General features: G+C 44.6%; 1 protein-coding gene across 1 annotated transcript in view; it reads right to left on the reverse strand.

Annotated features, from left to right (window-relative positions):
- LOC103179586 (ephrin type-A receptor 7) overlaps nucleotides 1-13,348 on the reverse strand; it is a 114,302-nt gene that overhangs the window by 11,288 nt on the left and 89,666 nt on the right. Inside the window, exons 6-10 of the mRNA XM_042338464.1 lie at nucleotides 12,776-12,900; nucleotides 10,452-10,614; nucleotides 5,011-5,161; nucleotides 4,537-4,592; nucleotides 468-593 (exon numbers count right to left, since the gene is read on the reverse strand). Of these exons, the coding sequence (XP_042194398.1) occupies nucleotides 468-593; nucleotides 4,537-4,592; nucleotides 5,011-5,161; nucleotides 10,452-10,614; nucleotides 12,776-12,900 (621 nt within the window). The remainder of the gene's footprint in view (nucleotides 1-467; nucleotides 594-4,536; nucleotides 4,593-5,010; nucleotides 5,162-10,451; nucleotides 10,615-12,775; nucleotides 12,901-13,348) is intronic.

A 13,348-nucleotide genomic window follows, 5' to 3' on the forward strand; every position in this document is an offset into this window, starting at 1 on the left:
TCTATATAAAAAAAAAGTGGCTCTGAGGTTCAGACCGACAACCGTTCTCCAGTGCCAGTCTATGCCTGAATAGTACGGAGAGCTGCAGAGAACCCAGTAAAGCAGACAATCGGGTCTGCGAGTTTGTTTCTGCGGGTGGTAAAGAGCAAGCCATTACTGCTTCAGCTGGAGCGGAGAGGAAGGTTAAAATAAAATATTGTTCCCTGCAGGCTTTGCGCTCAGTCACCATCCCTGTAATCAGCCGATAGTCACCTCCCAAGCCACCTTTACACCAACAACAACTTAGAATTTATTATTACTGCATTTGCATGTTGGGACATCTCAAAGCGCTTGACACTGCTGCCTGGGCATATGAACTGGGGAAGGGGAGCCAAGGATGGTGGGGAGGGGAAAGATGACTGAAAAATGACAGTCAAAGAGGTGGGTTGTGAAATGTGCATTTATACACTTCAACTCCAGTCCATTACCTCCTCCAATAACTCGCTCTATTTTGATGCAGGAAAGGTCCAGTTCTTTGGCAAATAGGTGCACGGCTTGGACAGGATCCTCACAGGTCTCTGGATCGATGTAGGTTCTTCGGCTCGGGATCTTGACTGAAACAAAAAGGACGTTCATACCGAGGCCCAGGCAAGTCGCCATCGTCAACACACACCTAGACACAGCTGCCGTCCTTGGGAGGAGTTGTTAAACCAAGGTCCCATCTGTGCCTGTTCACGTAGACATTAAAGATCCCATGGAGCTATTGGAAAAGAGAAGGGACTTTCTCCCAGTATCCTAGCCAACAAGCCCAGAGTAAAATTTGATCTCCTGTTTATAATCTCTTTCTTGGGAATTCTCGCTCTCTTTCTCTATCTTGTTCTCTATCTTTTTTTCTTTCTTCAGGGAGGGAGAGAGAGAGAGAGAGAGAGAGAGAGAGAGAGAGAGAGAGAGAGAGAGAGAGAGAAGAGAAAGAAGAAAGAAAGAAAGAAAGAAAGAAAGAAAGAAAGAAAGAAAGAAAGAAAGAAAGAAAAAAAAAAAAAAAAAAAAAAAAAATAAATAAATAAAAAAAATAAATAAATAAATAAATAAATGAATGAATGAATGAATGAATGAATGAATGAATGAATGAATGAATGAATGAATGAATGAATGAAGGAAGGAAGGAAGGAAGGAAGGAAGAGAGAAAGAAAGAAAGAAAGAAAGAAAGAAAGAAAGAAAGAAAGAAAGAAAGAAAGAAAGAAAGAAAGAAAGAAAGAAAGAAAGAAAGAGAATAAAGGAAGGAAGGAAGGAAGAGTCAAAGAGTTAGAATGCTCAAGGAGAGATAGAATGACACAGGGAGAGGTCGAGAGAGAAAGGCACACGCAGAGAAAAAAAAATGCACAAGACAGCAGGATAAAGAGACATCAAAGGTTAGGGGCACAGTTGCTAGAGAGATTCAGAGAGAAACACGAGAGGAAAGGCAAGATAAAGATGTAAAAACTGTCACTTTCACAGAAGTGTTCATTAGGCAGTGATCAATGCTAAGCAAATCCTTTCAACTCAATTGATGTCAAATGGGCTGGCGAGCTCTCTCGGAGCATACACTGGGATTACTTGTAAAACCATCGTTTATAACCTCTTTTGCTCCACCATTAGCCTGGGAACGTCAAGTGCTGCTCACAGGCATTTTGTTAGGAATTCCAAGCTACACTGTTTATGGGCTGATCAATAAATGCAGCATAAAACCGTACACTGACTCACTTATCATAACCATCCCTAGTGTTTGCCTCACGCTGAATTCTTAACTTTGCATTTACTCTCATCCCTGGATATTTCTGTCGTGTTTGACTGAATTCATACCCTCAGAAAGAATTTTCCTTCAGAAAATGTAATATTTTAACACGGAGCACAATTTAGTGTGTACCATCAGCATTCCAAATGATAAAAACGATTATTTTAAATCAACAACAACTTTCAAAAGGGAATTGGCGAGGTACTTGAAGAGGACACATTTGCAAGGATGTGGGGAAAGAGCAAGGGATTGGGACTGATTGGGTAGCTCTTCCAAAGAGGCCGAATGACCTTGTTCTGTGCTGCAATATGCTATGATTCTATAAAATCCAGCACCCGGATTCCTGGACCTCATCCTCTCTCACGTCGGGGCAGGTGTGCGTAGGTCAGGGCAACAGGCGCGACGTTGTACGAAGGTGGACTAAGAGAAATCCAAATTGTTTTGCGTTTTCCCTCCTTTGTGGTTCAGTCGCTCGGAATAGGCAGACCTTTAACCCCCGCGCAATATTATCACCACCTTAAAGACAGACCTACATTGACCGCTTATTTCTCAGTGGTTGATATTAGTGCTCGCTCTCGGACTTTCTTTCTCTTCTTACAGGCAAAGCTATATCTCTGGTGCAGCTCTGCACCAGAATGCAGTCGGCAGGAATTGCAGTGGTGACACTCTCTTTGTTAAACACCCAAAAGGGCACCTGCTGGAGATTAATCAAGAGAGAGACAACACCTGCAGATGACCCGAGATAATAAACCAAGGTTTGACAGGTGTTTCCTCATTCCTGATATCTTGTAGTCTTTGATACCAGATTACCTGCCTGGTCAAGAGTGCAGCTGATAAAAAAGTATCACTAATCCCCATTCAGTGTCTAGGTGGAGAGTCTGTCTGAATGAATTCAGTGCAGTGTTTCAGATCACAAGATAAAGGGATTTAACAGTGTTCAGCCTTGGCTTTTCACTGAGGCTAGTGATAACTTTGGATAGAGATCAAACAATGGCCAGGGTGGGAATGGTGGAATAAAGACTATAAAATTAGTGGCTCCCTAAATTAGCACTCCTTAACAATGTCTCTGTTAAAACACTAAACCCACTGTGATACACTGACCGACCAGTGGAGAGGGGGGTGGGGAGTGCAGTGTCCAGCCACTCTGCCCTCAAGTTCTCAACCTTGATGACGAAGCAGCATTTTGTGGGCCAGGGAGAGAGTGTATTTTGTCGCTCACTTAAAGATCTAACCCACAGAGTAACACGACTGGAAGTAAAACCCCACCACACTCACTCAGGGCCGAGAAATGAGAAACTCCGACTTTCCTCTTCGAGGACGGAAATCCAAGATGGTGACGGATCGGTTTGGAAATCAGAGCGCTCGGGGGAGGGGAAGAGGGGGCCAGTTGGTGTAGCACAGCGCGTTGTGTGTGAAGCCAAGAATGTTGATCACATTAATCACCAGTAATGGTGGGGATAATTCACGCTGGTGTTAATTTGAAGAACATAAAAGAAATACCACAAATTTTAACACCAGATTCTGTAAACCCCAGGATCGGGGTTTGTAAGTGGGGGCGAATGGGGGGGGAATAACAAATAGTACCAGTGCCAATGCCCTTTGTAGCATCGCTTTTGCAAGAACCTTTGCCCGGCTCAGCTTGTAGCAGTCTCGTCTCGTGAGTTCAAGGCCACCATCAGGACTTTGACCTCATATAGTCTAGGCTGACAATCCAATGTATTGCTGGACCAGGGGAAGCTGTATTATGGAAGGTGCTGTCTTTTGGGTGAAAAGTTAAACTGACCCCCTCACCCACCTCGGGATTGTTCAGGTGGTTAGATAGATCCCAAGTCACCATTCGAAAAGAGAAGGGAGTTTCTCCTGGTGTCCTGGCCAACAATCCCACAGATAAAATCCGCCATTCTCTTCACAGGGTTACTGCTGTGTGCAAACTGGCCCTGTGTTCACCCACAAATACACAGTCACTGTACTTATAGTTTAATATTTGCATTTGATATAATGCCTTAGCACATTGTTAAGATGTGCTCCACAGGGTTCTCTGTAAAGTGGCTTGACTGTGTATTTTATAGGTGAACATGGCAGCCAATTTACGTACATCAATGTCCGACAAACAGCCATGAAGTGAGTGACCAATTTTTTTGGGGGGGATTTTTGGCCAGGACACTGATCTATCTTGGGTTTATCCTGTGAAGAGTTTTGAGATGTTCGTCTGATGTGAAAGGTTCTATATCAAAGGTAAGGATTAGTATTATGGTGGCTATGCAGTTGTCAATTCTGTTGTCTCTGGAGAGTTTGACTGCATAGCTTCACACCATGATAGCAGCCTTCAAAGGCTATAATTACATTCAAAACCACATCAACTATCGCTGCCCAGGAAGCATGTTATTAAAGCAACAGTAGAGTTCTAGTGATGGTGAAATTTAGCTTTTCTGTCTCTCTGCAAATAATAATAAATAACAATAATCTTTGCACGAATAACAACAAAATACTTTACAGGGAATTGTGGTAACACACAGTGACTGGGTATTTGCAGGCGAATACGATAATCACTTTGCATTTGCTGTTAAGGATTGTTCCTATTGTTACTTTGCACACAGTAATTTATCGCAAGGAGCCATAAAGTGAAATGACCGATTTTATCTGGAGGATTGTTGGCCAGGAAACTGGGAGAAGAAACTCCCTTCTCTTTTTCAACAGTGCTGTGGGATCTCTTAACATCCACCTGGACAGGCAAACAGGACCACGGTTTAACGTCTGATCTGATTTTCAGTAGAGATCCTACTTACAGTGAAAGTACAGCTCCTCATCACCATCTTGACTTGCCTTACTATAGCCACAGTGTCTGAAACAGAACAGAAGCAGCATTAAATACATGGTAACAGTCTACCTAATGGACCTAAAGCATTACAATACTGATCTCTAGACAGACTGGGCTTTAACTCAAGCCAATGGTTAACAACAACTTTTTTGTTGTGTGGTTATGAAGATGATGGAGTTAAGGATTAGAGGGTGGTCACTGCATGGACAGCTTCGACCATTAACAAAAGTAATCATTTATTATTAAAAGAAAAACTTAACAAAATGCAATCTCGGCCATTTGCAATTAGCTCTTAAATTGATTGTAGTTGGACCACAAAGATCACAAATGAGTCTGGTGCTATACCCCAACAGCAGAACAAGAGGACACTGGTTCAGAGGTGTAGAGGGCAATTTCAGATCCCAATTCACAGCTCTGTCTAACAGGTCAGGGCATTAATTACCTCCTCCATATGATGAATCCGAAGACCATAGACACAAGCACAATCAGGCCCGCCACAGAGACCACAGCGATGATCATCACCGGGTTCTGCTCACTGGAAACCATGGCAACTGGAAAAACAAAAAATAGAAAGTTACACATCCACCCACAGGCTTTAAACTGGTCCTGACACAGATTGCAGAGTCTACAATGGAAGTCAAATTGCTTGCTGTGTCTATACCAACTGTTCCGTCAGAATGCCTCAAAAATGTTTTATAAGGAATTGTCAAGGTTAATGACCCAGTATTTGTAGGAAATCCAATTTGTGATTAGCCTTGACAGGAATTTTGATCTGGGGGGATTGCTTGCCGGCTATCACGGAATCAAAGGAGATTATAGCGCAGATGGAGGTCATTTAGCCCATTGAGTTTGCACTGGCTCTCAGAGCAAGCTCTCATTCCATTCAATCCCACTGCCTTGCCCTATCCCCAATTCTCCTTCAAGCCTTTGACGTTCATATACACTCTACCTTCATAAAGCGCTCTGGGATGCTGCCCCGCGTGAAGGGTGCTACATAAATGCAAGTTGTTGTTGGCGTACCTCCCTCTTGAAACCCACAACGGAACTCTGCGCGGGACACCGGGAGAAACACCCTTCCTTTTTTGAATTGTGCCATGGGATCTTTACCGTTCACCCGAACAGACAGATAGATAGGACATCCCGATATACCTAGACATAGACAGTCACTACACTCGATGGCGATCACTTGTGAAAGACTCAGAGATGGTCTGACATTAATAGGAACTCTGTTTGGACGTTAGTTCTCCTTTATATTAATGACTAAAATAAAAATGTGTCATCTGTAATGGTAATGCTCTGTGAAAATTTATTTGAACACTTTGGCAGCGACAGTCAATGTTTTAATGAGCTAATTCCAAAGTTAAAATCAACTGAAACTTCAGGTATTTAATGTCCTGTTACAATTTATAAATTCTACAAGTGCCAGATCTTTTATTCTTTCAGCAGATTGCTTCATAAAGCAGATTTTAATAGCGCCTGGCTCTTCCGAACTCTGGCAATATTCAACAAGAATTGCAAGCTCGCCTCTGTGGAGCCCTGTTGGAACGCAGTAATAATAATAACCCTTGCATTTGATACAGGAACTTGTCATGTTAAGTCGCTGTATCAAATGCAAGGATTATTATTATTGAGGCATCTCAAAGCGCTTCACAGAATATACTGTATGGTGAATTGACTGTATATTTTGTGGGCGAAACACGGCAGCCAATTGCACACAGCAGCGTCCCACAAACTGTCATGGATTGAGTGACCACATTTTTTTTTGAAGGGATTATTAACCCCGGAAACCCCGATCCGCCAATCAACTAACAACCAGGTTCCTACTTACTGCGAGGCAAACAGAGGTGTGCGGAGTGAGGAAATTTGCCTTACATTTCGTCCTGCTGGGGAATCGAACCCGGGTCCTTTCGCTTGCGAGGTGAGTGCTCTAACCACTACGCTACACGACTCCACATGGTAAGTGTGCAGGGGAAGGGGATGGGGGGGAAATCAAAAAAATTCCAACCAGGGTCATAACCTTTTACATTCATCGCTCGCATTTTCACACATACTGCTAATGCATGACGAAAGCCGGGCAGCTTCCTGTACTAAAAAATGGTCGACTTGCAGGCCAACTGGGACGACATAAACATAAGCTAACCAACAGCAGATTTAACAGGGAGTTTAGGAGGAACCTCTTCACGCAGAGGGTGGCGAGATGGTGGAACTCGCTGCCGGAAGCTGTGGTTGAAGCAAATGTATTTTAGAGCAAACGTGATGCGTTCATGAGTAAGAAGGGAATAGGAGGTGTGTGGACTCACACGGATCATAAGCAGTATGCAGTGTGAATACTGGAAAAGGATGGCATGGAGATTAGGAAAATGTGCGCTGAATTCCCTTCGCGGCAAAGCCGATTAATTTGAGAAAGAAATTCAAACAAGCTTTGTAGAAACTTGAAAAAACTATTCTCTAACCTTTACACGGTGTCAAAGAAATCCACACAATGCGCTTGTCTGCACACTCTGCGGAGATTAAAGCTAACAAGGCTTTACATTGTCTTGATTTGCCTTGAAGCCTCCATTTGCAAAGTGAATTGCTTGCTGAAAGCCTTATTAAAATATGAGTTGATTTATTTCTCTTGTAATGGGCTGACGTCGGAGTGATATTGCTAATGTTTTAATCGGGTGTTTGCCACAGTTTCTGGGAATGGTTTGGGTGTTTTTCTGGGCAAACGATAAACAACCCAGCCAAGCCTATTTAGCCACACGCACCTCCCTAGACCTGACAACAGGTTTTGCCAAATTATAATCCTAGAAACAACAAAATAGCACAGGCTTAGGCCATAAATCGAGAAATATTCAATCAAGAAACATTTGTTTTTGGCCAACCAAGGTCTATATAGAGAGATATAGGAGAGGGTAGAATAGGAGGGGTGAAGACTCATGTGGAGTGCAAACAGTACGGAGTATAAATATTCTCTAATATCCTATACCACTGTTCCAATGTCTCATTCGACGGCAGAGTAGAGGAAATGGGTGGGGAGAGAAACTGAGCGATCAACAAGACGAGGGAAGCAGACCGACTGTTGGGTGGGAGGTGAAACAGGAGAGTATTTTGGGACACGACGGAAGGCAATGGGCCTTTGTCAGCTCTTTCCTCTCTGCGATTTGCCGAGCGGTAAAGAGATTGCTTTTTTTTTTGAGAGAAAAAATTGTTTTCCAACCTTTTCGATGAAAGGAAAGCTGACAATGACAGTGAGAGATTGCAAAGCTTCTGGGCTGTGCCATATGCAAACGGGTGGTAATGACAGAGTTAGGCTGTAATTGATGAATCTACATCCCATTCTCCCAGTATGAGTTCAGAAAGTATTTCATAACTCATGTTCATTTGTGCGTGTGCTGAAGTCAAGTTTCAACAACATTTCGTTAATATATTAATAATAATCCTTGCATTTGATACAGCGTCTTATCATATCATTGAGACGTCTCAAAAAGCGCTTCACAGAATATACTGTAAAGTGGATTGACTGTGTATTTTGTGGGTGAAACACGGCAGCCAATTGCTCACATCAACAACAACAACAAAATTACATTTATAGAGCGCCTTTCACATCGAGAGAACGTCCCAAGGCGCTGGACATCAGGGGTCTGGACCCGAGCATGGGGGAGGGGTGGGGTAGGGGTGAGGGAAGGCAGAGAGGTGGGAACGTGGGAAGGTGGACAGGCCTTGAAGGGGGCGAAGGAGGAAGCGAAGCAAAGGGACTGTGGGATGGAGTTCCAGAGTGTAGAGGCAGAGCGGCTGAAAGCCCGGCCACCAATGGTAGGATGGGTCGGGCGGGAGACATGGAGCAGGCCGGAGCCCGCTCAATGGAGGGAACGGGCAGGTGGGTAGGGAGTCAGTAGGTCAGAGAGGTAGGAGGGGACAAGGCCATGGATGGCCTTAAAGGTGAGGACGAGGACCTTGAACTCGATCCTCTGGGGGATGGGGAGCCAGTGGAGTTGGGCGAGGGTGGGAGTGATGGGGTCACGGAGCCTGGTGCGCGAGAGTACACGAGCTGCAGAGTTTTGGATGATCTGCACCTTGTGAAGGGAAGAGTTGGGAAGGCCGATGAGGAGGGAATTTCCATAATCGATGTAACAAATGTGCGGGTGAGGCAGGGGCAGAGTCTGGCAATGTTGCGGAGGTGGTGGTAGGCAGTGCCGATCATGGCGCGGATGTGGGGGAGAAAGAACAGTTCAGGGTCAAACAAGACACCCAGGTCCCTGACTGGCTTAGTGAGGTTGAGTTTGCAGCCGTGGAGGCCGATGCTGCCAGCGCCCGAGTTGCGGAGGGGCAGGCGCGAGCCAATCAGGAGGGCCTCGGACTTGCTGACATTCAGCTGGAGAAAGTTTTCCTTAGTCCAGGATTTGACGTGGGACAGGCAGTCGGTCAGGACGCCAGTAGTCCTGGCATTGAGGGTGGAGGCAGAGAGATAGAGTTGGGTGTCATCTGCATACATGTGGAAATTTACCCCATGTCTGCAGATTATGTCACCAAGGGGGAGCATATAGAGGGTGAAGAGGAGGGGATCCAGGACAGAGCCCTGAGGAACACCGCACGAGACGATGCGGGGGCTGGAGGAGAAGCAGTGTCTCACAAACAAACAAGCAAAAATATATACAAAAAGGAGTTACGTACATATACATCTATATTATGTAAATATATAAAAACACAGTCAATAAAATACATTTAAAATGTTAAAATACATTTGACTTTTAATTTTTGGGGGATTAAAAATTTTAGCGTGTCCAAATTAATTTTTGTAAAGAAAAAGTGTGTGTGTGGAGGGGAAATAGGAGAAAAGTGAGATGTAACAGATAGCTCTGCATTGTTAGAGGTGCCGTCCTTTGGATGAGATGTTAAACCGAGGTCCTCTCTGCCTGTTGAGGTGATGATAAATATTCTGTAGCACTGCTCAAAAATGGTAGAGCCCAGCATAGGCTGAATGGGCTCCTTCTGTGCTGTAAATTTCTTTGGTTCTTTGATTCTCGGGAGATTTCTCCTTTCAGAACATTTCAGATCATGTCACAATTCAAGTTGGCTTCCAGTATCACTTTGCACGCCGTTTAATTCACCTCGATTGTCTGCAATTACCCAAGCGCGCTGAGCATAACATTTAATTACCAGGAAAATGAACACCACTTAAGACTTTTTTTTTTTAATTAAATTATAATAGTAAAATCGTTTGCAGATCCCGACATTGAACTTTAGCGTGGAGTCATACTCCACTGCAAATAGGCAGCGCTGAGCTCCGAGATGTAATTCACAAATCTACTGAGAGAAAATGACAGACATGGTTCCCACCTAGAAATTCCACTTAGTCTTAACCTGCATCGCTCAATTTTGTCTTCAAATTTAGGATCATCCAGATCTGGGGACAATTATTAAACTATTAAATCCAGTCAACATTTGGAAGTCAGTTCTCCGCAGCTCTTAGAAACAGCTTTCAAAGTTCGCCTGAATTCAACAATTTACCACTGTTCTGTCCGATCTTAAATGTGACGGCTAAAATGTTTCCACAGGATAAGACTGGTTGACATTTCAGGCACCTCTTACGGGTTCAGAATAACGTGCGTTTGGATTTTTTTGGAGGTATTTGACACAGTGGCATGTGAGCGACTGCTCCAGAAGGTAAAATAGCAGCACACGGGAAGTGACATCGGTAGCGACCCAATGGCCAATTTGGCTTCCTGCCCGCCGGCCGTTCGCTTTTGAAGCAACGCCGGGGTCCACCCCCCAACTGCGCAGTAAGAGAAAGCGCGTTACAATGAAGAACATACTAACGGAGCTCTATTGGATGTTGACATCGAACAAAAAGGGTTTATATGAAGTTTCTACTTGCTGTTTCCTTTCAGTGTTACTTACGCTCCCCTAATGTTTGCACCTCAATGCTTGAACTGTAGCTCCCATAGTCTGAGAATGGAAAGGCTCGGATCTGAAACACGTAGACTGTCCCCGGCCTGAGATTATTCACGGTCACCGTTGTGGACGAGGTTTTGACCGTCGAATACGCCTGGTCACTCTCATCCTGCCGGAAAAATACACGTCAGCAGCAGCTCAGTCACTGTGACAACAGAAAAGGATGCATGCAATCAAGCGTCATAGAAACAGGAGTCGGCCATTCAGATCCTCCAGCCTGTTCCGCCATTCTATAAGATCATGGCTGATCTGTATCTCAAGTCCAATTACCCATCCTTGCCCTGTATCCCCTAATACCCAGCCTGACTTAGTTGGTAACAATCTCACTTCTGAGTCAGAAGGCAGTGGGTTTTTGTGCCCAAATCACAAGATTGGTTTGGTTGAAGAAAACCCTTTGCCAGAACACCCACTGTACTGCTTCCCCATCACAGCATTGAGCTGTTTTGAAGTGAGTCCTAGTGTCCTGACCACCATCACCCTCCCTGGAAAAGTGTTCCATTTCAGAACTGACAAACTTCCTGGTGTCTGTCCTGATATGACCCTTTGCAGCTCTCGACCTGTGTCCCCTTGTTCTATTTTAGAGGGTAGTGAGGGTAGAGGGTAGAGAGAGTGTGGAACTCACTGTCTAAAGTGGTGATTGAATCTAAAGAGGAAGCTAGGCCTAACAGTGACGGAGCCGGATGCCGAGCCGGAGGAGGGAGGAGGTGAGACCGTAAGCTCGGTCGAAGCGGAAGGTCTTCAATTGTGATCTAAAACAGGAGAAGGAGGGGGCAAGGTGGAGAGATTGTGGGAGAGAGTTCCAAGATTTATGTAAAAGGGGGAAAAGAATTTCACTATATCCACCAAAGGAATAGTTGAGCTGGGAATTCATTTCTCATTCACATTAATTGATTACAACTCCAATCCGGCAAGATTTATAGCTTTCGGTTACATTTTGCCAATACATCTACACCCGCTTCACAAATCGTGAGCATCTAGGGGACGTGATTCAGTAACTAGTTCGATAATTAAGTGATTTGGAATCTAATTTTCAAAAGCTACCAGCTAGCGTCAGCAGCAGGAATGTGGTGCAGCAGTTGACAAGGTGAACGCTTTATCGCTCAGAGCGCTGAAGTGTCGAGAGCGGTGCTCTTGATTGTTACTTACATTCAGAAAGATGCAAGAACAGTTTACCTTTGAAGTGTGACTGTAAGACTGATCTCCCCATGCTGCAGGGACTGAGCTGTGAGGAAGCACTGGATAATCTAAGCCATTTCAGCCATCGAAATAGATGCTTCCAAAGGGATCTTACTTGGTAACATTCACACCTCTGAGTCAGTAGATTGTGAGTTCCAACCCCATGAGAACTCGAGCTCACAGTCGAGACTAATGCTCGCGTTTGGTATTAGGGGGACACGGATATGAAGTAACCACTAACAATCTAACAGAGGGTTTAGGAGAGTATTGTGAGAAGCCCATACCATGTCAGAGCGATACAAGTAGTAATCAGCACCTTGCAACGTCCTCCTAATGTGGTATAATAATAAACAATCCTTGCATTTGATATAGCGCCTTATCACGTCTTGGAGATATCTCAAAGCGCTTCACAGGATGTACTATAAAGGGAACTGACTGCCTATTTGTGGGCGAAACTCAGCAGCCAAGTTGCGCACAGCAGCGTCTCACAAACAGTCGTGGATTGAGTGACCAAATTATTATTTTTTTTTCTTGAGGGATTATTATCAGGGGTGTGGAATAAGGAAAATTGGCCACGGTTTCGGCCTGCTGGGAATCGAACCCAGGTCTCTCGCTTGCGAGGCGAGTGCTCTAACCACTGAGCTACGGGACTCCAGAAGCGCGATACAATTATAATTTGTTGTTATTGTTGTACCCCAATTTTTCTGCCTGGCCCCTTTGCTCAGCTAACACTGGCACGCTGTGCTCTCCCAAACCCCACCAAGTCTTCAGCCACTATATCTCTAATCTACGGTGTAAATGTGGTGCATTGACTTCTGTGTTCCAACTGTAACTCCAAACCACTGACTGTCCAGTGCCTTGGGACATTGCCCCAACGTGAAAGGCTCTGTACAAATGTAATTTTGTTGTTGTTGTTATTGTATTGAAATGCTCCTTAATGGTCATTTCTTTGAACATTGATCTCCAGTTCTTATTATAGCTTTACCGATGATTCTTAATCGGAATAAGGGGATATCCACTCCACAGCCAGGAACGGCTGCACAGAGCGAACCTAACTCTCAGACGTTCTGTGCCTCTCAGAGAACGGACCGCACCTTTTTATAGAATTTGATCTCGTACTCGGTGCTGTTGCCGGTGGAGTAGTCGGGGTCCTGCCAGGTTAACTTGATGCTGTCCTGTTCGATGCGGTCTGTCTGGATGTCCGTGACCTGCGATAGTCCTGCCAACGAGAGCAGAGAAAAAGAGTATTGGAACACAAGGACGCAGGCGAGGTTTGGATGAGGAAGATCAGAGAACCATAGAACTTTACAGCACAGAAGGAGGCCATTCGACCTACTGTGCTGCTCTTTCAAAGAGCAATCATTTCAGTCCCATCTACCAACTTTACCCCCCCACCACTTCTGCAACTTATTAATTTTTAGACTTCGATCTACTTCCCTCTTGAAAGCTAATATGGATTCTGGCTTGCCGTCTGCTCCCGTCATGAGATTCCGCATCCTAACGACTCTGTGTGTAAATAAAACTCCTTCTAATCTCTCCCCTCCCCCACCCCACTTTGCTCCTTTTTTAATTATCTTAAATTGACGGCCTCTTGTCACAGACTCACCAACCAGTGGAATCATATCTCCCCATCGAGTCGATCAACACCCCTCATCATGTTAAAAGTC

This window comes from Callorhinchus milii, unplaced genomic scaffold (genome assembly GCF_018977255.1).
Source record: "Callorhinchus milii isolate IMCB2004 unplaced genomic scaffold, IMCB_Cmil_1.0 Scaffold10, whole genome shotgun sequence".
Lineage (NCBI taxonomy): Eukaryota > Metazoa > Chordata > Chondrichthyes > Chimaeriformes > Callorhinchidae > Callorhinchus > Callorhinchus milii.